The 22,934-nt window shown below is 45.5% G+C and overlaps 1 protein-coding gene across 4 annotated transcripts in view; it reads left to right on the forward strand.

Moving 5' to 3' along the window:
* The first annotated feature begins 1,930 nt into the window (after positions 1-1,930).
* LOC147020839 (ATP-dependent clpX-like chaperone, mitochondrial) overlaps positions 1,931-22,934 on the forward strand; it is a 94,778-nt gene continuing 73,774 nt past the window's right edge. For 2 of the 4 annotated variants that reach the window (XM_085896515.1, XM_085896514.1), the window contains exons 1-5: positions 1,931-2,144; positions 3,544-3,750; positions 6,775-6,929; positions 10,960-11,089; positions 15,044-15,195. In XM_085896515.1, the coding sequence (XP_085752641.1) occupies positions 2,138-2,144; positions 3,544-3,750; positions 6,775-6,929; positions 10,960-11,089; positions 15,044-15,195 (651 nt within the window). In that variant the 5' untranslated portion in view covers positions 1,931-2,137. The remainder of the gene's footprint in view (positions 2,145-3,543; positions 3,751-6,774; positions 6,930-10,959; positions 11,090-15,043; positions 15,196-22,934) is intronic. The other 2 variants (XR_015061978.1, XM_085896513.1) reach the window with 2 other exon arrangements.

The following is a 22,934-nucleotide window of genomic DNA, read 5'->3' on the forward strand; positions in this document are numbered from 1 at the left end:
CCCGTGACAAGTAGAGGGTTATACCCTGTGAGTGAGAGTGCAGACCCTGTCACAAGTCGAGGGTTATACCCTGTGAGTGAGAGTGCAGACCCTGTAACAAGTCGAGGGTTATACCCTGTGAGTGAGAGTGCAGACCCTATGACAAGTAGAGGGTTATACCCTGTGAGTGAGAGTGCAGACCCCGTAACAAGTCGAGGGTTATACCCTGTGAGTGAGAGTGCAGACCCTATGACAAGTAGAGGGCTATACCCTGTGAGTGAGAGTGCAGACCCCGTGACAAGTAGAGGGTTATACCCTGTGAGTGAGAGTGCAGACCCTATGACAAGTAGAGGGTTATACCCTGTGAGTGAGAGTGCAGACCCCGTGACAAGTCGAGGGTTATATCCCGTGAGTGAGAGTGCAGACCCCGTGACAAGTAGAGGGTTATACCCCGTGAGTGAGAGTGCAGACCCCGTGACAAGTTGAGGGTTATACCCCGTGAGTGAGAGTGCAGACCCCGTGACAAGTAGAGGGTTATACCCTGTGAGTGAGAGTGCAGACCCCGTGACAAGTAGAGGGTTATACCCCGTGAGTGAGAGTGCAGACCCCGTGACAAGTAGAGGGTTATACCCCGTGAGTGAGAGTGCAGACCCCGTGACAAGTCGAGGGTTATATCCCGTGAGTGAGAGTGCAGACCCCGTAACAAGTAGAGGGTTATACCCCGTGAGTGAGAGTGCAGACCCCGTGACAAGTGGTGGGTTATACCCTGTGAGTGAGAGTGCAGACCCCGTGACAAGTCGAGGGTTATATCCCGTGAGTGAGAGTGCAGACCCCGTAACAAGTAGAGGGTTATATCCCGTGAGTGAGAGTGCAGACCCCGTGACAAGTTGAGGGTTATACCCCGTGAGTGAGAGTGCAGACCCCGTGACAAGTGGTGGGTTATACCCTGTGAGTGAGAGTGCAGACCCCGTGACAAGTAGAGGGTTATACCCTGTGAGTGAGAGTGCAGACCCCGTGACAAGTAGAGGGTTATACGCCGTGAGTGAGAGTGCAGACCCCGTGACAAGTAGAGGGTTATACGCCGTGAGTGAGAGTGCAGACCCCGTGACAAGTCGAGGGTTATATCCCGTGAGTGAGAGTGCAGACCCCGTGACAAGTAGAGGGTTATACCCCGTGAGTGAGAATGCAGACCCCGTGACAAGTAGAGGGTTATACCCCGTGAGTGAGAGTGCAGACCCCGTGACAAGTAGAGGGTTATACCCCGTGAGTGAGAGTGCAGACCCCGTGACAAGTAGAGGGTTATACCCTGTGAGTGAGAGTGCAGACCCCGTGACAAGTAGAGGGTTATACGCCGTGAGTGAGAGTGCAGACCCCGTGACAAGTAGAGGGTTATACCCCGTGAGTGAGAGTGCAGACCCCGTGACAAGTAGAGGGTTATACCCTGTGAGTGAGAGTGCAGACCCCGTGACAAGTAGAGGGTTATACCCTGTGAGTGAGAGTGCAGACCCCGTGACAAGTAGAGGGTTATACGCCGTGAGTGAGAGTGCAGACCCCGTGACAAGTCGAGGGTTATACCCTGTGAGTGAGAGTGCAGACCCTGTGGCAAGTGGAGGGTTATATCCCGTGAGTGAGAGTGCAGACCCCGTGACAAGTAGAGGGTTATATCCCGTGAGTGAGAGTGCAGACCCCGTGACAAGTAGAGGGTTATACCCCGTGAGTGAGAGTGCAGACCCTGTGGCCATGTATCGTCAAGCTTGGTCTTGCGTTCTTCCGTCTAACCTTCTCAGGTCGCTGTGTCTCGTCACCACTCCCTCCCTCTCACTCACTCACTGTGCGATGTAAAATAACCAAAGTACAACACTGTTTTGTGCTCTCAGGGTGGATCCAGGTTCAATCAAGTAAATTGGAGTGATTGCAGTTACTCAGTCGTAAATGTTTTCCGACACACCGTGAAAATGTGTAAACTGCCGTAAAACGGCGAAACCGATACGGGAAACTGTAAAAGGGAGACGAGGCAATCCGTTGGATACAGTACGGATCGGCTTGTTCGGGCAATGGGGAAGTTTTACTAATCACGGGGAGTTTTGTGTTAAAATCACATTTCAACGTTCGCTTTCATCCAACGGACGGCTGGGGAAGAGACCGTGCGTGAAGAAGGATGACGTGTGCGTGTTTCGGGGTGTTTCGGCGTATTTCGGGATGGTTTGGGGGTGTTTCGGGATGTTTCGGCGTATTTCGAGATGGTTTGGGGGTGTTTCGGGATGTTTCTGCGTGTTTTGGGTGGTTCGGGATGTTTTGTGGTGTTTTGGTGTGTTTCGGCGTGTTTTGGGGGTGTTTTGGGGTGTTTCGGGATGTTTCGGCGTGTTTTGGGGGTGTTTCGGGATGTTTTGGGGGTGTTTCGGGATGTTTGGGGGTGTTTCGGGATGTTTCGGCGTATTTTTGGGGTTTGGGAGCGGATAATCTGTTTCAACTGTTCTGATATTTTCATGAGTGTCAGTATGAATATGAGTATGAACACGAACACGTGTGGAAATCGTGAATTGTTAACTTTGCAATGTTCTCAACCTCGAGCCCATGATTATTTATTTATTTACATCTCCATGGTTACGGATATTTTATGAGAAACGTTTTCAATACACTGCCCATCATGCCCAGGGATACACATTGGGACAGCTGTCTTGATGCGACGACAAGATCGTCCTGATGGTGTGGGTGCCACAACGTCCAATTGATGCAAAACTACTACTACCACTACTACCACCACTACGACTACTGCCACCACTACTACTACTACTACCACCACTACGACTTTTATACGCCCCGATTATTTCACCAACCAGCTGGCCAGGCTTGACGTTTTACTGAAGGTGGCAGGAATTTGGAGTCGAGCCAGGGTGCCGGCGATAACTTGCCGGCTCTTCACGAAAGACGCCGCGAGATAGTTAACGCTCCTGTTGCTTGCAGACTGGTCTTGTGGCTTAATCGGGGTGGGGGGGGGGTAGTGGAGGAGGGATGCATCGCTGTGCACGTGAATCACCTGGACGGCAGTTTATAGCTGGATCGATATTCGAACCGAGTCGCAAGAACTCAGAGGTGAGTGTGCGTACCTCCAGGTCATCCTGCGGGTCAACTATAATTGATCCTGATGAACCTCGGTGGTGTATTGGTGGGAGCGTCCGCTCTGAGTCTGGGAGGTTGGTGGTTCGAACCCCGGCCGAGTCATACCGAGGACTTTTAAAACTGGTACACACCGCTTCCTTGGTTGACGCTCGGCGTTTGAAAGTATCGAGTACGGAAAAAACGACCATAGGTTGGTAATAACAGCGCGTTCTTCGATGAACCGAATGGCATCCTGTGTTAAAGTTCTTCGCAAGCGAACTCATTATTTACTTGGATAATTTCATAGTTGATGTGTCGTCATGACTACCATTCCAAGATGTTTGAGGCTGTGACGTTTGGATCACTGAACCACATATTTAGAGAAGCGATACATCATCTAAGTGTACGGTGGATATGGAAGGAAATGTTATTGGAATTGAGAATTGTTTTCTGTTTGTTCTGCAGTCGGGGCAGGTTTGACCTGCTTTGGTCACGTCTCACCTGCCTTAATCACAAGGCATAAAACTTGCTTCGGCCCCACTGGATCATTTGGGAGAACAGTGTTGGACTTCGTGGCAGAGTGGAGTAGAACACGAACTGTGCACACGTTGGTCCGTAGCCCCTGGATTGGGTTCCTGGAATCAAATTGTCTTGTGACGTCAGCAACAGCAGGTATGTGGGACCATCACGATTTCAGGAACTTTGATTCAACACATACTCCTCACTCACGTGACTGCTTTGTGTTGTTGTATTTTTTTTTCCTCATAGTTGTCAACAGTTGTTTGGGACTCGGTAAAAGTCTTCAAACACCACTTGGTTGTGGATTCTACATCATGGCAGTGTCTCTGCTTTTTCAAACACCTTACACGTCCAATTCTGGTGGTTGTTTCGAGGAGGAGATGATTGTAGCTGGATGTTTACATTTTAACTTGTACTTGATAATGAAACTTGATGCTTGCATTTATGGGTGTGCTGTAAAGATGTAAAGATGCTGTAAAGACCAAAAGCATTGGAGAAAATGCTACATTTCTCCAAAAATCTCTCTTTCTCCCCCCTTCTCCCCCTTGAGCGAGGCTCAGGGAAAAAGCAAAGTAGTACAGTCAGTCAGTCGGACAAACATCAAGGGAATGAACGAAGAAGAAAAGAAACGATGAAAGGAAACTGAAACTGGCAAGTGAAATATTGAGTTGTCAAAGGTTCATGGGGGTAATAAAAATCATGGGGATGATGACACATGCATGGTGGTGCAGTGCTCGTTTGAAGTCCTGGAAGGAAGAGCGAGAGATCACACGGCCGCTCTAAGGTGGTTCCATAGAGGGGAGGAAGGAGGAATAAAAGAGTCGAGGTGAACAGTCAGCCTGGATTTTGGAAGTTTAACCAGGATGGTGTGACTGGAAGAACACGTGCATGCTGGAGCTGCTGGAGAGGGTCGGAGGATTGAGAGGGCAGAGGGAGTAATGTTCGATTACGTCTTGCAGAAAACGGAGACCACTGAACTGCACGTGATCTGAGAGGAACGGACTTTGTGCTTCGGCCTCGTCACGGGACATTGCAATAATTTTCAGTGTTTTATATTCCACAGAATCCAGGGGAGACAGATGTGATGTTGGGGTGCCAGACCATAGTAGAGAGCAGTACTCCACAAAGGTCTCGTAGACTGTCAGTAGCTCTGATTTCCCAAGGAAAGACTTTGATCGACGGAGGACGTCCGTTTGGGGCTGGTTTTGGAGGCCAGTTTTGTCATGTCGTCTGCCCAAGAAAGAACCTCTTCTTTAAGATCGAGGACCTGCAAGCATTTGTGAGAGACAAATGATTGACTGGGCCAAAATCCAAACTGATGGTCAGAGATCGGACTGTTTGAAAACAGGAAATATTTGACATCAGAAGCAATGATGGATTCCATGACATTACTTGTCACGAGTAATTGGAAACGAGCTCCCTGGCCTCAAGCTGGTCGTGTCTGTTTCTGCACCCTTCTTGTGGATGTTAGTGACTTTCTGTTTGCTCACCTTGAAACCACCATCTGAAGCAAAATTACACAACATGGTGCAGAATTATATTGCACAAATGATTGAAAGCTTGCCATGTTCATCACCGATGAATTGGTCGTAATCGTAGCGCCCAAGGTTCCTTGAAGATTTTGGGTGAACGTTAAACAAAATTGCTTGTTGCGGCAATGCACAAGTGTACTTAATCACTGATTTGAATACAAATATTGTGACTGATTCTTCCATTATGGGTGGCTTGAATCGCTGTTGACAGTTTTATAGACACGAGTAAAGGATAACTGTGAAGAAGTTTTGGATCTGGAGGGGAATTAAGACTTTGATTCCAAAACAGACAAAACCTGGTTTATATAAGCCAAACAAATGACAGGGAGGCGAGTTCAACCCAGAATCTGATATTACTACGTTGCCTTTGATGGAAGAAAGAACTAGGACGGCTCTCGGTAGAGCGCATACCTCTGGCAGGCTGAACAGTTCACGTTTTGTATCCCAATGATAGGCTGGATCTGAATCCAGACCTCCAAGATTTAATTCGCTTGTTCTTGTCAACTCCCCAACTCATCCACCAAGTTTTGTCAGAATCCGTCCACAACCTGTTGAGATATCGTGCTATATATCATTTTTGGCCCTATCTCTCAATGGTGAAGAATCAGTTACAAAAAATTCTGGTATCCGGATATTCAGCAAAATATAATCAACTCGTCACACACCCAACCTGTCCACCAAGTTTTGTCCGAATCTGTCCACAACGTTTTGAGATACCCTGTTCACAGACAAACAAACACACAGGGTTGAAAAACATAACCTTCGCCCACTTTTGGTGGCGTCGGTAAAGATTAAGAGTTCACACGATCATATCGAAGTCGCAAACTTTTTGGCGATCAAAGTAATTCGTTGCAGACACACTCGGACAACGTTCAGCCTGGAGAAATCACCGGGCCTAACATCATCTGCCGAACATAAGTTGCATTGTTCAAAATGGACGATGTCTTTGTCTCATTCATGTCATTGTTTAGCCTCACTCATGTATGGCATGTTTGTGTTCGACTGTTCGACAAGGAGAGTTAGGTACGGGTCTCCCAACCAACTGATGAGCAGATATGGGAAACTCAGATAACATCGATGAGAGTGACACAAACTACATTGTTGGTGAGGGCCAAACAGTTAATGGGGGTGGGTGGGGGGCATTGAGGTGGTAGTGGACTGCTGTCTTTAATGAGTGGAGAGAAAAGAGTCCTAAAGAACAGATTCAGGCAGGGGGTTCCATGAATGAGAGAAAAGGGAACAAAGCTATGGAGACGATCATAGTCCGGACTGGGGGAGAAATACAAGGAATCGGGATAGTTGGGTACTGCAGGTACAAGGAAATTGTACGTCTATGATGTGGTAATTCTCTGCGGGGGTGCACAACGATGCGCTGTGACATCTTCACGTTGGTGCATTGCATCGGGGCGTGTTGGCAATTGTTTCATCCTGTTGGATGTTTTTGGACATCAAGTTTGCAGTTGCATTTGCTCGCAAATGTTGAAGGTGATCGAGTATTTTTCACGGACCTGCATCCACGATTCCACACACACGTACGAGTATGTCGGCTGTTTACGTTCGTTCGAGTTTTCTGTTTCCGAAGATGTCCATTTGTGTCTGATCATCACGTGTCCATCCAAACACGATTTATTTATGTCTTTTGCAGAAAGTTGCTCTCTGGGACGGTGGGTTTGTTATTCACACTCCCATGGACACCATCGTTTCTTCGGGTTGCGTGCTCGAACGTTGTGCTTTTCTTTTGCCCTGGCATCTACAAAGGACGGCACAGAAAGCAACACATCTTCAGGCAACAGCAAGCAGGTGAGCAGCAGCAGCAGCAGGTTTGTGCATTTCAGGATGTTCAGTAAACCCTCAAATATCATGCGTTTCAACCTATTGTGTTCCGATTTAGTTATCACGGCGTTTAGTTTCAGCCATTCGTGGTTCTTGAGCTGAGATGAGTCGTCGTTTGTGTCCGTGTGTACGCTCACCTCCCATTACGAGTCTTTTCTCGTTTCTCGCAAACCGTTGATCGTCGTAATCAGACCAGCATATGGGAACGAAGCGAAGTTTAATAATGAATCGTCATCAAACAGGAAATGGCATCCGGAGATTCGATAATACTAGATCTACAAGATCGAGTCGACAAACAACAGTTAATAATGGTGCCCAAATGTAAAACAATGAATAAAATTAATTGTGCCAAAAGACAGAGAAAGGTAATGACATTGTGCAAAAAATATTGAGTTGTTAGCTTGGTTGGCAAGAGGTCAAAGTGTGGCATCTGTTCGCTGCCATTACGGCATCAATTCATCGACTGTGCGGTAAACGCGAGTCAAGTATCCGTGCAAGTGTTCCCGCCAGCAAAGTGCAAAAGTCTCATTACATTCCCGTGATCCTCTTATTGAAAGGATTTTTTTTTTGTATACCTTGGTCGAGGCTCGTATGAGAGCTAACTCACAACTCGCAGCAAGGAGGCATGAGACAAGAGGGGCGGGAGTGGAAGGGACAAAACAGTGGGGAACAGACACATTAGGTGAATTGTGGAAGGGAGAGGGATGGGGATGGGACGGGGAACATGGCGAAGAGAAGATGGACATTTCAGGGACTTTCAGGAAGGAAAGTAGGGGAATTGAAGGAAGTGGGCTTGGGTGGATTATCGGGGGTAGAAAAGATCGAGGATTTGGATGGGGGAAGATAAGAGGTGGTGGTGAACAGCTGTTTTGAAAGCCTGGAGGGAAGAATGGGAAAGAATAGAGTGAGGAAGTTTATTCCAAAGGAGGGAAAAAAGAGGAATGAAAGAGTGAAGATGAGCAGTGATTCGTGATTTTGGTAGTTTTACCAGAAGGGGGTTGTTGGCGGACCTTGAGCGCCCTGTGGAAATGTGGTGGGGACAAATCGCAGAGAGAGCAGGGGTGGCATGGCTGGAGAGGAGTCGGTAGAAGACAGAAAGACCACCGACCAACCTGCGGTGATTGAGTGAGAGGCCCAAAGACTCAGCTTCATTGCGGGAGATGCCGATGATCTTAAATGCTCTGGTTTCGACAGCGTGAAGTCGAGAAAGGTGGGAGGCAGGAGCACCAGCCCAGAGGGGAGAGCAGTACTCCATCAGGCTGCGGACAAAAGCTTTGTAAGTGGTCAGGAGCTCAAAAGGGCCGAGGAAGGACTTAGCACGACGGAGGATTCCCAGTCGGCGACAGGCTTTTGAGGCGAGGTTGGAAATGTGACTTTCCCAGGAAAGGTCATGGCAGATAGTGAGACCCAGAAGCTTGAAAGAAAAGACTTCTTCCAGAGGATTGTTGAGAAAGTGGATGGGGGGGTTTTCTAAACGGTCCTTTCGAAGAGACATAGTGAGAGTGTGAGATTTGTCTGGATTGAAAGACATGTTCCACGTGTTGGACCAGTTTGTGATTTTATCCAGATCTGCAGTGAGCGAAGAAGCTGCTGCTTGCCGGTCTGAGGGATGACAGATGGTACGGCAGAGGGTGGAGTCGTTGGCAAAGAGAAATAGAGGATTTTCCAGAGAGTCCGAGAGTCAAACATGGATTGAAAAAGCGCTTGATGTTTGGATCTAGGACCTAACAGATTTGCCTCTTTGAGTGGACCAGTGATATGGGAGAAACCATTGCAAATTTACCAACGTTTCCACGAGGCACCCCTGGGGCCGAAGTTCAACCCTGGAGGACCATCGTGCGATGAAAAACGACCCACCGCAGCTCATGGAACTAATCGAGGCAAAGGCATTAATGCTGGAACAGGTTTTTAACGCCGATGAGACGGGATTATTTTGGAGAGGATGCCATCTCATCCCTGTCCAAGCAGGAAAGATCTGTTCTTGGTCAAGGTGGTTAAGGATGATCCAACAGCCATCACAAGTTCTACATCCACATCTTTCTAACCTCGACCCTCCCCCCTCTAACAACATCGTCATCATCATCCAGAGCTAAGTCTTGTGTTTTCTATTTACGGCAGAGTGCAGTATAACAAGTACATAATATTGTTGTGGATTTCAGAATCTGATCCGAGTAATGCATACAACATCCAGGTCCTCAGACAGTCATTTCCATAAATGCATGTTCATGTTTAGAATAGACGCATCCCCTTGTCTGGTGGTATTCTAACTCTTTGTGTTGGAGAAGGGTAGAGAACAGGTTCCCTTTCTTTGTTATGGGATAACCGTTTCCTCTTTACGACACGTTCATGACGTATGATTTTACGTCAGTTTTCATTTCTGCAGAAGCGATATTCACCGGTCGTGCACGCGATATCTAGCCATTAGCCCAACGGAGACCCATTCAATCCCTTCCCATAAAGACACACTGGCTTGGAAATAGACGATTTATTTACACATTTTATTTTGGTGATCATTTTCACATTGGACTTGCAGGACATTTGAGTCATTAATCACACCGCAAGCTTTTCCTGGACAGTTCATTCTGACGGTCAAATATGGCTGTGGTCTCGGATCATTTACCTCAGGCATCCACCTTTTTCAATTGACGTTCGACACCCATTTTCTTTCGTCGACGTTTGACGCGCACCTTTTTCCATCGGCGATCGACACCCCGTTAAGCAGCTCTATGGACGCTAACTGGCTCTTGTTCGTATCGGGCTGAACAAAGAGGTGATAATCGCCTGTTGATGTTTTGTGAGCGCTTCATGATTTAGCTCGGTTGTTCCGGCAAATGGCTGCTTTCTGGCACTCGTCCAGCGCCTCGAACATGGCGTCGTAAGCCAGGCCTGTGTTAATTGGGAATTGCATCTCATTCAATGGTCAGGAGAGAATGACCGCAATAATGGACGGTTGGAGGTCTCGTGCAGCGATGCGCCAATAGGCAAGCTGGATTTGGCTGAAGTCGCGCTTGAGGCTCCGCCCACACTGGTCACCTGTAAACGGACGGCAGGACTGCCTTGCTGACGGTCGGGGAGAGATCCTGTTCAGAGTGGGTGAATGATCCTACTGATGGTTGGTGACAGCTCCTGATGGTTGGGGATAGCAGCAAGGGCAGACGGTGACAGTTGGACTGTTACTGCTGGTTCTGCTTCTGGCATATCTGGCTCTTGGCGTACCTGGTTCTTTGTGTACCTGGTTCTTGACGTTCCTGAATTCTTGTACTTCAACAATTAAGTAATTACAACACATAAAAATGCATAATTAATTATTCCTGCGCTTTCGAAGAAAAGCGGGAATATTGTGATTGTCTCCGCCGTCCGTCCGTCCGTCCGTCTGTCTTACCCTGTAACTCCTACACCGTTTGAAATAGGAACTTGAAACTTTGGGACATAGTATATATATATATATATATATATATATATATATATATATATGTATATGTATATATATATATATATGTATGGGGAAGTGCACAACACTGTCGGATTTTTTTTTAAGTGTATTTACCATTGTACATGGTAAATTCTTTTATAAAGAACTTACTTATGTGGTCCCCATGAGTGACAGTCACAGCTTTTACTGTATTTATCTAATTGATTATGAATAATTATTATAATTAATATTATACACAGTTGATTCCTATGATTAAATTGATGCACAGTTCTATATTGCTGGACAGTGTTAAATTAATGTTTCATGAAATGTTGACATGCTTGCAATGACTTCTGATTTAGTAAACATAGTAAGTCTTTGGTCATAAAGCACATCAAATAGAAAAAGAATAATCAATCCATTTTGCAAGATAAAATTTCACCTAGCGTTAATGGGACAACAGTGCGTGCGGGAATATGCGATGGTGTGCCATCGACAACGTAGTTCTAGTTGTTTATGTAAATGTCCACGGTCAATATTGTTTTGGTAAGCTGGTTATGTTGGGTGATTATTTATTCCCTTCAGAAATCTGGAGCCGGGAGCCGACGTGCTCGGCTCGGAGGTGCCGGCCGAAACAGGGGCACTGGGTCGGATGGGGGCGGTGCTCGCTGTCCACGTTGTGGTGAACCCTGCATTGTGGTTGATGGATTTATGTGTAAGTTCGAACACACCTTGCACAGGAAGGCACACAAGTACAGTACATGTTCAACACATTATTCTTTAGTCACCAGAATTGCTGTTTGGCCAAGAATACCAAGAAAAATTGTGAAAATGATGCTTGGCTTTTGACGGTAGAATTTACTTTCTAAAAAAAATTTAAATTTACTTTTCTTTTCAAGTTGCTTCAAATCAAGGTGAGTGAGCTGTTGCAGCGACGCAGCGACTCGCTGTTCTGGCACATGCTCCCATACCTGACCTGACCTGAGCTGTTGATCAATCTTTTTTTTGTGTGTGTGTGTATTGTGTATTTAGGATGAATCCAAAGCATTTGTACGGAGATGAAACGTTTCGTTGCCTTGAACGATCATTTATTTTGCATGTACTGTAAGCAAAAATTAGAAAACTACTTTAAACAACTACTAATAACAAAGAGCCCATCCCTACGGATGGGAGGAAGAGGGAAAGGTGAAAGAAACAAATTGATGGGAAACACTGAGGATGATTGCACGGTGTGAGTCGGTATTTTTATAAACGCCTGTTGTACGGTGCCGCCATGTGTAATCCAGGCTGGGGAAACATCCTGGGGGAATTAGATGTGAGAGTCTCAATCACGATGTACAATGATGTACAATCTTTAAATTTGAAACCCAGTCCCAATGTGGCAGGATGGTCTAATGGGTTCTTGTCACCTCCCCAACTCATCCGCTTCGTTTTGTTATAACTCGTCCACAACTTTTTGAGATATTGTGCTGTATATCCTTTTTTGGCCCGATCTCTCAATGGTAAAGAAATCACTTCGAATAATGAAAAAAATTCTCAAATCCAGATCAGGATCCCGATCTTCACCAAAATCGAATCGATCCGTCCTTGTCACACCCCCAACCTGTCCAACAAGTTTTGTTCGAATCCGTTCATTAATTTTTTTGATATCTTGGTCACAGACAGACAAACAGGAGTGAAAACATAACCTCTGTCCTCCTTTTGTAGTGGAGGTAATTATTAACTCTGCCACCAAAGGTGAAGGAGGTTGTTTTCATGTTTTCACCCCTTTCTGTCTGTTTGTGTACACGATGTCTCAAAGAGTTGTGGATGGATACAGATGAAACTTGGTGGACAGGTTGGGTCTGTGACCATGACAAATTGATTCGATTTTGGTAAAGATCTGAATCCGGATCTGACTATAGTGTAGTAGATAGTAGAAAAATCGTGCAAATTATTATACAAGCATCAAATTTGGCATTTCTGTTCTGCAGGGCTTTCTGATCAAATCTGCCTGATTGGCCATTTGAAAATCCAAATTTTGAAAAATTTGAAAAGAAAAAAAAAAAAACTTCAAAACAATTTGAAGTCACAGCTGGCTGAAATTTGTGATGCGCAAGTAAACATCCCAGACAGAGAACCAAGGGGAGATGCAGTCATCATTGATGGCTCAGCACTTATCAATGCCCTACCTCCACACACTTCAAAGATATTTGATGACTCTGCTAAAGAAGACATCATCCCAAAGGTGGAATCCTATGGTGCCAGGTACGAGAGGGTGGACGTAGTGTTTGATGTGTACAAGAAATCAAGTCTGAAGTCCGAGGCAAGGTCGAAAAGTGGGCAAGGAATCAGAATAAGAGTGACAGGAACCAGTAAGACCCCAAGTAACTGGAGAAGCTTTCTTCGAGATGACAGCAACAAGACTGAGCTGTTTCACTTCCTTGTGGAAAAGATGTGTGAAGCACAGACGACAAGCACAGTCATTGTCACAAAAGGAGAAGATGCCATTAGCAACACAAGGAAGTCACTGGATGCTGTGTCTCCATGTTGTCATGAAGAAGCTGACACTCGAATATTTGTACACGCCAGGGATGCAACGACGGATGGTAGCAAGTCCATTATCATTAAGGCTAATGACACGGACGTACTAGTCATAGCAATATCTGGACTGCCATCCTTACAGGAACTAGGTCTTGAGAACATGTGGATTGCCTTTGGCCAAGGAGCCAAGGCACGATGGATTCCAGTCCATGAGGTAGTTTCTGCAATAGGGCCTGAGAAAGCTCGAGGGATCCCATACTTCCATGCGTTCACTGGATGTGACGTCGTGTCTGCCTTCCACGGTAAAGGGAAGAAAACTGCATGGCAGACTTGGAACGTCTTTGATGATGTTTCTGAAACATTCTCCAATCTCAGCCCGCATCCAACATTGATTCGTGACCCTGACTTTTTTGAAGTTTTTTTTTTTTCTTTTCAAAATTTGGATTTTCAAATGGCCAATCAGGCAGATTTGATTAGAAAGCCCTGCAGAACAGAAATGCCAAATTTGATGCTTGTATCATAATTTGCACGATTTTTCTACTATCTAATACACTAATACTAGCAATTGTAAATTAGCTCAGGTGTAACCGATCACCTTCAACATCACACACCAAGTTAATTTGCCTGTACCTGTGTTAAATTGTCGTGATTCTGATTATTTCAGAATAAAATCGGCTGTTTCTGGAAGTTTCCTCTGCTGGCTAGTGCATTTCACAGCAAAGACTTAACCATGGCATCAAGGAGCTTTCAAAATACCTCTGGGATAAAGTTATTGAAAGGCATAGATCAGGGGATGGGTAGAAAAATATTTCAAAGACCTTGAATATCCCTTGGAGCACAGTCAAGACAATCATTAAGAAGTGGAAGGTGTATGGTACCACCAAGACCCTGTCTCGATCACGCCGTCCCACCAAAGTGGATGACGAAGCAAGGAGGAGACTGATCAGAGGCTCCATCAAGAGGCCAACGGCAACTTTGTAAGAGCTACATACCTTTATGGCAAAGACTGGTCACTGTGTGCCTGTGACAAAGATATCCCAAGCACTCCACAAGTCTGGCCTGTACGGTATGGTGCCAAGAAGGAAGCCATTACTCAAAAAATCCCACCTTGAGTCCCGTTTGGTATGAAAAAAACACTCCAGAGATTCTGAAGCCATGTGGCAAAAAGTTCTGTGGTCTGACGAAACCAAGATGGAACTTTTTGGCCTAAATGAAAAACGTTACATTTGGCACAAACCCAGCTCAGCACATCACCCAAAGAACACTATCCCTACTGTAAAGCATGATTGTGGCAGCATCATGTTATGGGGACGATTCTTTTCAGAAGGTACTGGGGCACTTGTCAGGATAGAAGTGAAAATGGATGGAGCAAAATACAGAAAGATCCTAGAGGAAAACCCGCTGCACCCTCTGCAAGAAACCTGAAATTGGGACGGAAGTTCACCTTTCAGCATGACGATCCGAAGCACGCATCCAAAGCTCCAATGGAGTGGTTAAGGAACAAAGAGATAAATGTCCTTGAGTGGCCCAGTCAGAGCTCCGACCTAAACTAAATCGAAAATCTGTGGCATCACTTGAAGATTGCTGTCCATCAGCACTCCCCATGCAACTTCACTGATCTTGAACAGTTTTGTACAGAAGAATGAGCAAATATTGTCCGATCAAGTTGTGCAAAGTTGGTAGAGACCTGTCCCAACAGACTCACACCTGTAATTGCTGTCACAGGTGCTTCTACCAAGTATATACTCAGGAGGGTGGACACTAATCCAACCAAGATATTATAATTTTGTATTTTTAATTAATGTTGTGAAATTTGTTTTTCACTTGGAAGTTTTGGGTTATGATGTTTAAATAAAGGTGGAAAAAGTCTCATTTAATACAATTTAATTTCAGGCTATGAAGGCAACAAAGGTGAAAATTTTGAAAGGGGGTGTAGACTTTTATATAGGAAACTGTACTGTACCAATGAAGACTCTTCTTTTGCAATGACTGTTGAGTATTATCGAAATGAAGTGGGAACATAATGCTAAATTACAATTGTGTGTGTGTGTGTGTGTGTGTGTGTGTGTGTGTGTGTGTGTGTGTGTGTGTGTGTGTGTGTGTGTGTGTGTGTGTGTGTGTGTGTGTGTGTGTGTGTGTGTGACAGCTAAGAGCACTCGCTTTGTGAAATGTGACAATTGTCGCTGCTTTTTCCTGCTGCTTTCTGAACCAATTGCAAGACCCAAGACTCACAAGTCTGCAGTTCCATCCACACCTGCCGTTCCCCACCGACTCTCGATGCCTCCCTCGCCAAGAAAGGTGAACATGTAATGTGTCCAACTGATTGCAGGACTCCAGATTACATTGAATGGGTGGGAATTTGTTTTTAAGGTTAAGGTACAGAGCTTTTTGAATGCAATGCTTATTTTATTTTTTTTTCTCTCTCTCCAACAATTTGCCAATCAACTTGATGTGTTGAATGTTAGAATGAGGAGGATCACAATTGGTTCGGATAGCATTTCTACACATGGGACATCAATCAAATTTGAAATCCACAGCAGTCTCTCATCAAGAAGGTGCGAGACAAATTTTGTTGAAATAATTGTGAATTTTATTTTCCTAATATTTTCGAAAAATTCATCTCGAAGCCTATCTGTCTTGGGACCGCAATAATTGCTTGACGGGTTTGAACCGAACAGACTGGTCTGATATCAATCGATTTTTATTACGCAGCGCTTTCCATTCAGATGTGAAATCTTCAAGCACTTTACAAAGAAGGAAGAGATGAGGAAAAGTAAAGGTCTGAGGTTTATGAAACGAAACACTGTCGGCAATGACGCTGTGCAGATTTTAAAAGGCAGAGTTCCACAGTTGACGAACGTATCTGGAAGAATGCTCGATTGCCAAAGTCTTCATCTCGTCCGGTCAGTTAGGGTAAAAAAAAATGGCCAAACGGTGACAGACTGGACAAAAGCACCACATTTGGCATGTAGATAGAGGGCACCAAAGTAAACATTTTGAGAAAAGGAGACGCATTCCGACCTTGACCTTGAAGGTCAATTTTCAAGGTCAAAAGGTCACATTACACCAAATTACAATACAAGTCGTTTTTGCTCAAAAATCTCTCCATAATTGATGAGACCACTTAGCTAGGATGGTGTAACCATTTCGCTTTTCAATGGACAGTATTATAATCTACTAAACAAATCTAATAACGTTAGAATATAACACGTTTTTTGAAAATCTCAATTTTGCGCATGGAGCTTTATATTCCGATGTGCACGCAAGAGAAATGCACATAAGAAAACATTCCGAACAGCATATTAACAGGCTCAGAAACTAATTAATTTGTATAATAATGATACGAGCGGTAATACCGAAAACTAGACGTTGAGCCAGGAAACATCCCACAACGTGGTACGTGACGAATGGTCAAGTGGAAAAACGGTGACGTGCACCTGAACACTGTTTCATTCAGGTCACCCTTGACCACGGGTGGATATGCTTAATAGCAATGAAATGTAAGTTGTACTCACATTTATTGTGGGGGAGGGGGGCAATAACTCTGCTGTGGGTGAGGCAACAGATCTGCATGTAATGTAGGGCTATCATTGAAAATCATTTTTCCGGCGGGTGGCTGGCGTCGTAAAAATCGCCATTGTTTTGCACAACTACAACCGAACAACACGGCTCTACTACACCATTCGGATGTATGGACTAGTAAAGTCATATTTGGTGTCATAACGCGACCTCCCACTCCCTTTTCTACCCCGAAAATGGATTTTCTCACACGAAAGAATGACATGAATTCAGAGCACAACTTACTGTCACCATTGTTGATGTTCCATAGTTCTTTCGCACGGAGCACCGTATAATTAGGGCGGGTTGTCAAATTTGCGCGTTCCTCCATACCGATACTCCGGCATCACGCCCATCGATCTGGGCCAAGTTTAGGCCCGTTTGGTACTGAACAGAGAATCGATCGTCGCTGTCTCCTTTTAAAAAAAATCAATCTCTGGACTCTAATCTGCCTTCTCGCGAAGTTTGGTGCTTTTGTCCAGTCTAAATATTTTGACCCTAACTGATCGGACTAATCCTTGTGTGTGGAACTAAGCGGAAGGCGATTCCGTGTTGGATCACAGCTTTCTTGCTGTAATGTAATGGTTAGAAATGGAGACAGGAACTGTTTTGTGCTTAGCTTTAAAGGTTATCAGCAATATGTTGAAATCTATTGAAGTTTTTGCCAATTTGCTGCCGTGTAGACGAAGAATATCTTCGTCATTGAGGATGGAATTGCCGTTATGGGAGTGCAGTAATACCCCAATTTACATCGCCCCTTTTTACCTCGTTTCGCAAATACGTCGTCAGGTTATTAAAACCATTTCCTGAATTGTGTCGCCTCGACTCACTTACTGTGTTTAAAAAATTCGAAAATTTTCAGAAATTACAGGTCTGATCAAGACGTCAGATTGCATCGCTAAATTGCTGGAAGAACTACTGTACTTTGTGTCATACATAAATAAATGTACTGTATGTGTATAGTGGATAAGAGGCAGCGTAAAAGTATACCGGGCGGAGTGGCGTGCGCCTGTAATCCGGCTACTCGGAGGCTTGGGTTGGAGGATTGCTTGAGGACAGGAGCTCTGCACTGGGCCACGCTATGAGAGTGTGGAGGGCAGCCCGGAATCATGGCGAAACCCAATCCTTATCCCTGTGTCGTAAGAGGCGACCAGGGTTGCGTCAGGAAGGGCATCCGGCGTAAAACCTATGCCAAATCACGATGCGGATCATAACGGATGATCCGCTGTGGCGACCCCTAACGGGAGCAGCTGAAAGACGAACCAGGCAGCGGAAAAGTGTTATCTTAGAAGTGAAATGAGATGTTATTCATCGAATGGATGCTGGTCAACGGTGCCATTTATGTTTTCGGGTTATTAAGTTTGCCTCCGACTGTAAAGCGTGCCATCTATAAAAATGCTAACGCTCATTGAAGAAGAAGAGGTACCGCCAAGATAATTGTTTTTTAAAATTTATTTGTACATTTGTGTGTCAAAGTATAACCGTCACTAACCAAACAAAAGGGGTAATATCAAAGAGAACCTGGGGTATACAAGATGGACACTACAGGGACTTTCAGGAAGGAAAGCAGGGAATTTGAAGGAGGTGGGTTTGGGGTGGATTAATGGGGGTAGAAAAGATCGAGGTTTCGGATGGGGGAAGATAGGTGGTGGTGAACGGCTGTTTTGAAGAACTGGAGGGAAGAGTGGGATTGAAGAGAGTGTGTGAGTTTATTCCAAAGGTGGAAAAAAAGAGGAATGAAAGAGTTGAGGTGAGCAGTGATTCGTGATTTTGGTAGTTTTACCAGAAGGGGGTTGTTGGAGGACCTTGAGCGCCCTGAAGAATTACAGGGGAGACAGATCACAGACAGAAAGAACAGTGGGGGGGGGGGGGGTATCCGGAGAGGAGACAGTAGAAGACAGAAAGATCACTGACCAGCCTGCGGTGAGAGAGTGAGACCCAAAGACTCGGCCTCATCGCGGGAGATACCAATGATACTAAATGCCTTGGTTTCCACAGCATGAAGCCGAGAAAAGTGAGAGGCAGGAGCACCAGCTTCGAGGGGAGATCAGTACTCCATCAGGCTGCGGACGAAAGCTTTGTATGTGGTCAAGAGCTCAGGTGTGCCGAGGAAGGACTTTGCACGACGGAGGGTTTCCAGTCGGCAACTGGCTTTGGAGGACAGCTTGGAGATGTGGCTTTCCCAGGAAAGATCATGGCAGATAGTGAGACCCAAAAGCTTGAATGAAAGGACTTAGAAAGGACTAAAATCCTGCAGCACACGCAAGGTCCCTCTGCTCAAGCCAGCGCATGTCCAGGCCCGTCTGAAGTTTGCCAATGACCATCTGGATGATCCAGAGGAGGAATGGGAGAAGGTCATGTGGTCTGATGAGACCAAAAAGAGCTTTTTGGTTTAAACTCCACTCGCCGTGTTTGGAGGAAGAAAAAGGATGAGTACAACCCCAAGAACACCATCAAACGGTGAAGCATGGAGGTGGAAACATCATTCTTCGGGGATGCTTTTCTGCAAAGGGGACAGGACGACTGCACCGTATTGAGGGGAGGATGGATGGCGAGATCTTGGCCAACAACCTGCTTCCCTCAACAAGAGCATTGAAGATGGGGAGTGGCTGCGTCTTCCAGCATGACAACGACCCGAAACACACAGTCAGGGCAACTAAGGAGTGGCTCCGTAAGAAGCATCTCAAGGTCCTGGAGTGGCCGAACCAGTCTCCAGACCTGAACCCAATGGAAAATCTTTGGAGGGAGCTGAAAGTCTGTGTTGCCCAGTGACAGCCCTGAAACCTGAAGGATCTGGAGAAGATCTGTATGGAGGAGTGGGCCAAAATCCCTGCTGCAGTCTGTGCAAACCTGGTTAAGAACTACAGGAAACGTCTGATCTCTGTAATTGCAAACAAAGGTTTCTGTACCAAATATTAAATTATGTTTTTCTGATGTCTCAAATACTTATTTCATGCAATAAAATGCAAATTAATTATTTTAAAATCATACAATGTGATTTTCAGGATTTTTGTTTTAGATTCCGTCTTTCACAGTTGAAGTGTACCTATGATAAAAATTACAGACCTCTACGTGCTTTGTAAGTGGGAAAACCTGCAAAATCGGCAGTGTATCAAATATCTGTTCTCCACACTGTTTGCTGTGAGTGTAGGGTGATGAATGTTACTGTGTGTGTGTGTGTTTTGTTTTTTTTCCTTCAAGATTGTTTGGGGGGGGGGTTATTTTTACAATTGTTACCCCATCAAATTGCACTTTGTTTGTTTCGCTATAACTTTGTTATAAAAACTTTGATTTGTATGATCTTTCATACATGTTTAGAATAAAGGGTAATGCATATTCCTGTGTGTGTGTTTTGGTTTTTTTTTTTCTTTCATGATTGAGGGGAATTTATTTTTGAAATTTTAATGCAAAAAATGATCATGGCAAGTGCAGTATTCACTTTTAAATTCAAACAACACAAACAAATGTCCTTGTAATGGATAACGCACACAATGCCTTGTCCTGCAGGTGAAATGCCAAAGTAGGAGCTTTAAGCTGAGTCGGGATTCAGACCCATGTTACAGCACTGTGCACATCCCTCACAGGCCGAGCCTACCCCCCCCTCCCCAGCCTACTGCCTCTTTGAGGATGATCAAAAGGCTGCAAAGAAAAAGATTGCAGGCTACAACCTCATGGCCTCCGTGAACACAGCAAAACATGGCCTCGCCACCGACATCAGACATGGTCTTCGAAACATCAAAACCATCGACAATAACTTGCTCCATACAACAGTTAAGACAAGCAGTGTCACTTTTGCAAATGTGTACAAACCGTCCACACAAACATGGCTATCACCTGTCCTACCCCAATAAAACCACGCCACAATTTAAATCGGGGATTTTAACAGACACCACACTAAATGTGGTGTAAAAATGGTTATAGTAAAAATGACATGGCTGGAGAACAGCTAACTGACTGGGCTTCGACGGCCGATCTCAACCTGTTGTTTGACCCAAAGCAGCCAAAGATTTTCAACTCAGGACGGTCGCAGACCAGAACAAATCTCGACCTCTGCTTCCTGACAAAGGATGACAGAGGGCTACCAATGATGGCATCAAGAAGAGTTCTCGCTCCCTTTCCAAAAAGTCAACATCACCTCACTGTCGTTCACATTGGTATCAAAATCCCGCTGGTGCACTCCAAGCCAAAACCACGCTGGAACTTCCGGAAAGCGGATTGGACCGCTTTCACCAAAAAAAGCTGAATCCAAGATCAAGAATATACCATCTGTCCCAGCTAAATACACAGAATTTGTGCAACTCCTTCTCTCTGCTGCCACCAATACCAGACTGTGTGGCTTCTGCAAGACCTAAACATCTTCCTGGACAGCGGAGGCTGTTGGGCTTTGAAAGAAAACAAATTTAGGAACCCAGACATCCCACAGGCACTACTTGAAGCTCTCGACACTGAACATCTGAAGCGCTGGAAGGAGTTGGTGGAGTCAATAGACTTCACCCACAGCAGCCACAAGACATGGGCATAGCTGAGGAAACTGGGTGCCACAGAAAACACGACTGCGGCCATCCCAAGAGTTCCCCTGATTCCATCACATCTTACCTCCTCCAGACCTCAAACACACTGACCTCCAAATCACTAGGGCAGGAGGTAAAAAGGGATTACCTCCAGAACCTCCATGAAAGCCCACTGGGCAGCCACTTGGCGGCCCCATGTACAAAGAAAGACATTGACGCCGCACTGTCGGCAACCAAAAAGCCACAAGGGTCGACGGAATTTTCCCTGAATTCCGTAAAAACCCTGGAGAAAAGGGTCGTACCCGGTTGGTGACCCTTTTTACTGCTGTCCATGAAACAGGGCAAATTTCTGCAGCCTGTAAGAAGGCTGATGTTATTGCCATCCGAAAAACTGGTAAGCCAGCAGACTTGCCCTGAAACTACCACCCTCGAGCCTTACCATCAGTGATGGCCCGACAGAAAAGCCAATGGAGAGGGCCCTACTGTCCCGTTTAATCCCCACCCTGGATGTTTTCCTATCTGATGGGAAGGGGGGCTTGAGGCCTGCCCTAGTACCTGTGATTAGGTTCTTGCCTTCTCCACCATCATCGAGGCTGGTTTCCAGAGAAAACAAAAGATGGCAACCGCCTTGGTTAACCTGTTGTTGGTGAATGACAGTCTGGCACCAATGGCTCCTTCTCAAAGTCTCGAAAGTCTTTCACTGTCATAAGGTGATCAGACTACTGTCTGTATTCCTTGGGGGACCGAAATATCCGCATTGGGCTCAACGGCAAAATCAGCCGTGTTTGAACACTCAATGATGGCCTCCCTCAAGGATCTGTTCCAGCCCCAACCCTCTTTAACCTCTGTGTTAGCGACTTGCCAGTGACGACCTCTTTCAAACTCGCCTATGCTGATGACATTGCACTCGTAGTGGAGAGACCCGACTTAAAATCTCTCGGGAACCAACTCACCGGAGATCTGGGCAAACTGGAGGAGTATTTACACAAATGGAAGCTCTGTCCAAATCCCAACAAAACAGCCATCTGCACCCACCATCTTGACAATCATACAGCAAATGCAGAGGGAGATGTGACATTCTGCGGGATGAAAGTTGAAAATGTCTGTTATCCCAAATACCTTGGGGTTACATTTCACTTGCTTGTTGAAGGGCATCCAGTACCGCTTCATAGTTATCCAATATCGATTTCATGGCAGAACGAGTTAACCAATGCGTCGGGCAAATTGGCCTCAGGCGTGTAGGGCAAGGAGTGTCAGCATCATCAGCGTGGATATTCAAGTCCAGATGCTTGAATTTTCCAGAGTTGTTGTAGATGTTGCTGAGTACCTGGACATAATCAAGGGTGTCTCTTATGAACGGTGCAGTTTGTAGGGCTTTGGATGTCATGAGTTGGGTGACATGAGCTCCACAGTGAACATAATTGGCCAGCGGTTGGAGTTTTTTAGCTGTACTTGACAGCCCTTGTACTTCCGGACATGTTGCTTGCCCCATCGTAAATCTGCGCTCTAAGGTGTTCAATAGGGAGTTGACACCGAATTAGGAGATCCTGAAGCATCTTACAAAGTGATACTCCTGTTCTTGACGATACTTGGTAGAGGCCGATGAGATCTTCTTGAACATCAAAGGAATCCGTCACATAGCGCACACACACCGACTCCTGCTCATTACCCTGAATATCTTGCGTTCCATCAGTTACGAGTCCGAACTGAGTGGGCATTTCATTCACGTTACTGCAGATATTTCTGAGGATGGCATGACTCATCAACTGTAGAATTTCGTTCTGAATTTCTCCACTTGTGAACGTCGTCTTCCTTGACAGCCACGTCTTGAGGTTTACATCATCCTCGGCCCGCAACTGTAAGAGCATTTTGAAATTCCCTTCAAAGGCATCCTTCCCACGAATTGCAAAACCTTGTCAGGCTAAATATTGCAGTGAGGTGATAATCTTCAGAAGTGCTGACCGTGCA

The sequence above is a fragment of the Eptatretus burgeri genome, chromosome 9 (genome assembly GCF_056783735.1).
Source record: "Eptatretus burgeri isolate ZD-2024b chromosome 9, Ebu_testis_v1, whole genome shotgun sequence".
Lineage (NCBI taxonomy): Eukaryota > Metazoa > Chordata > Myxini > Myxiniformes > Myxinidae > Eptatretus > Eptatretus burgeri.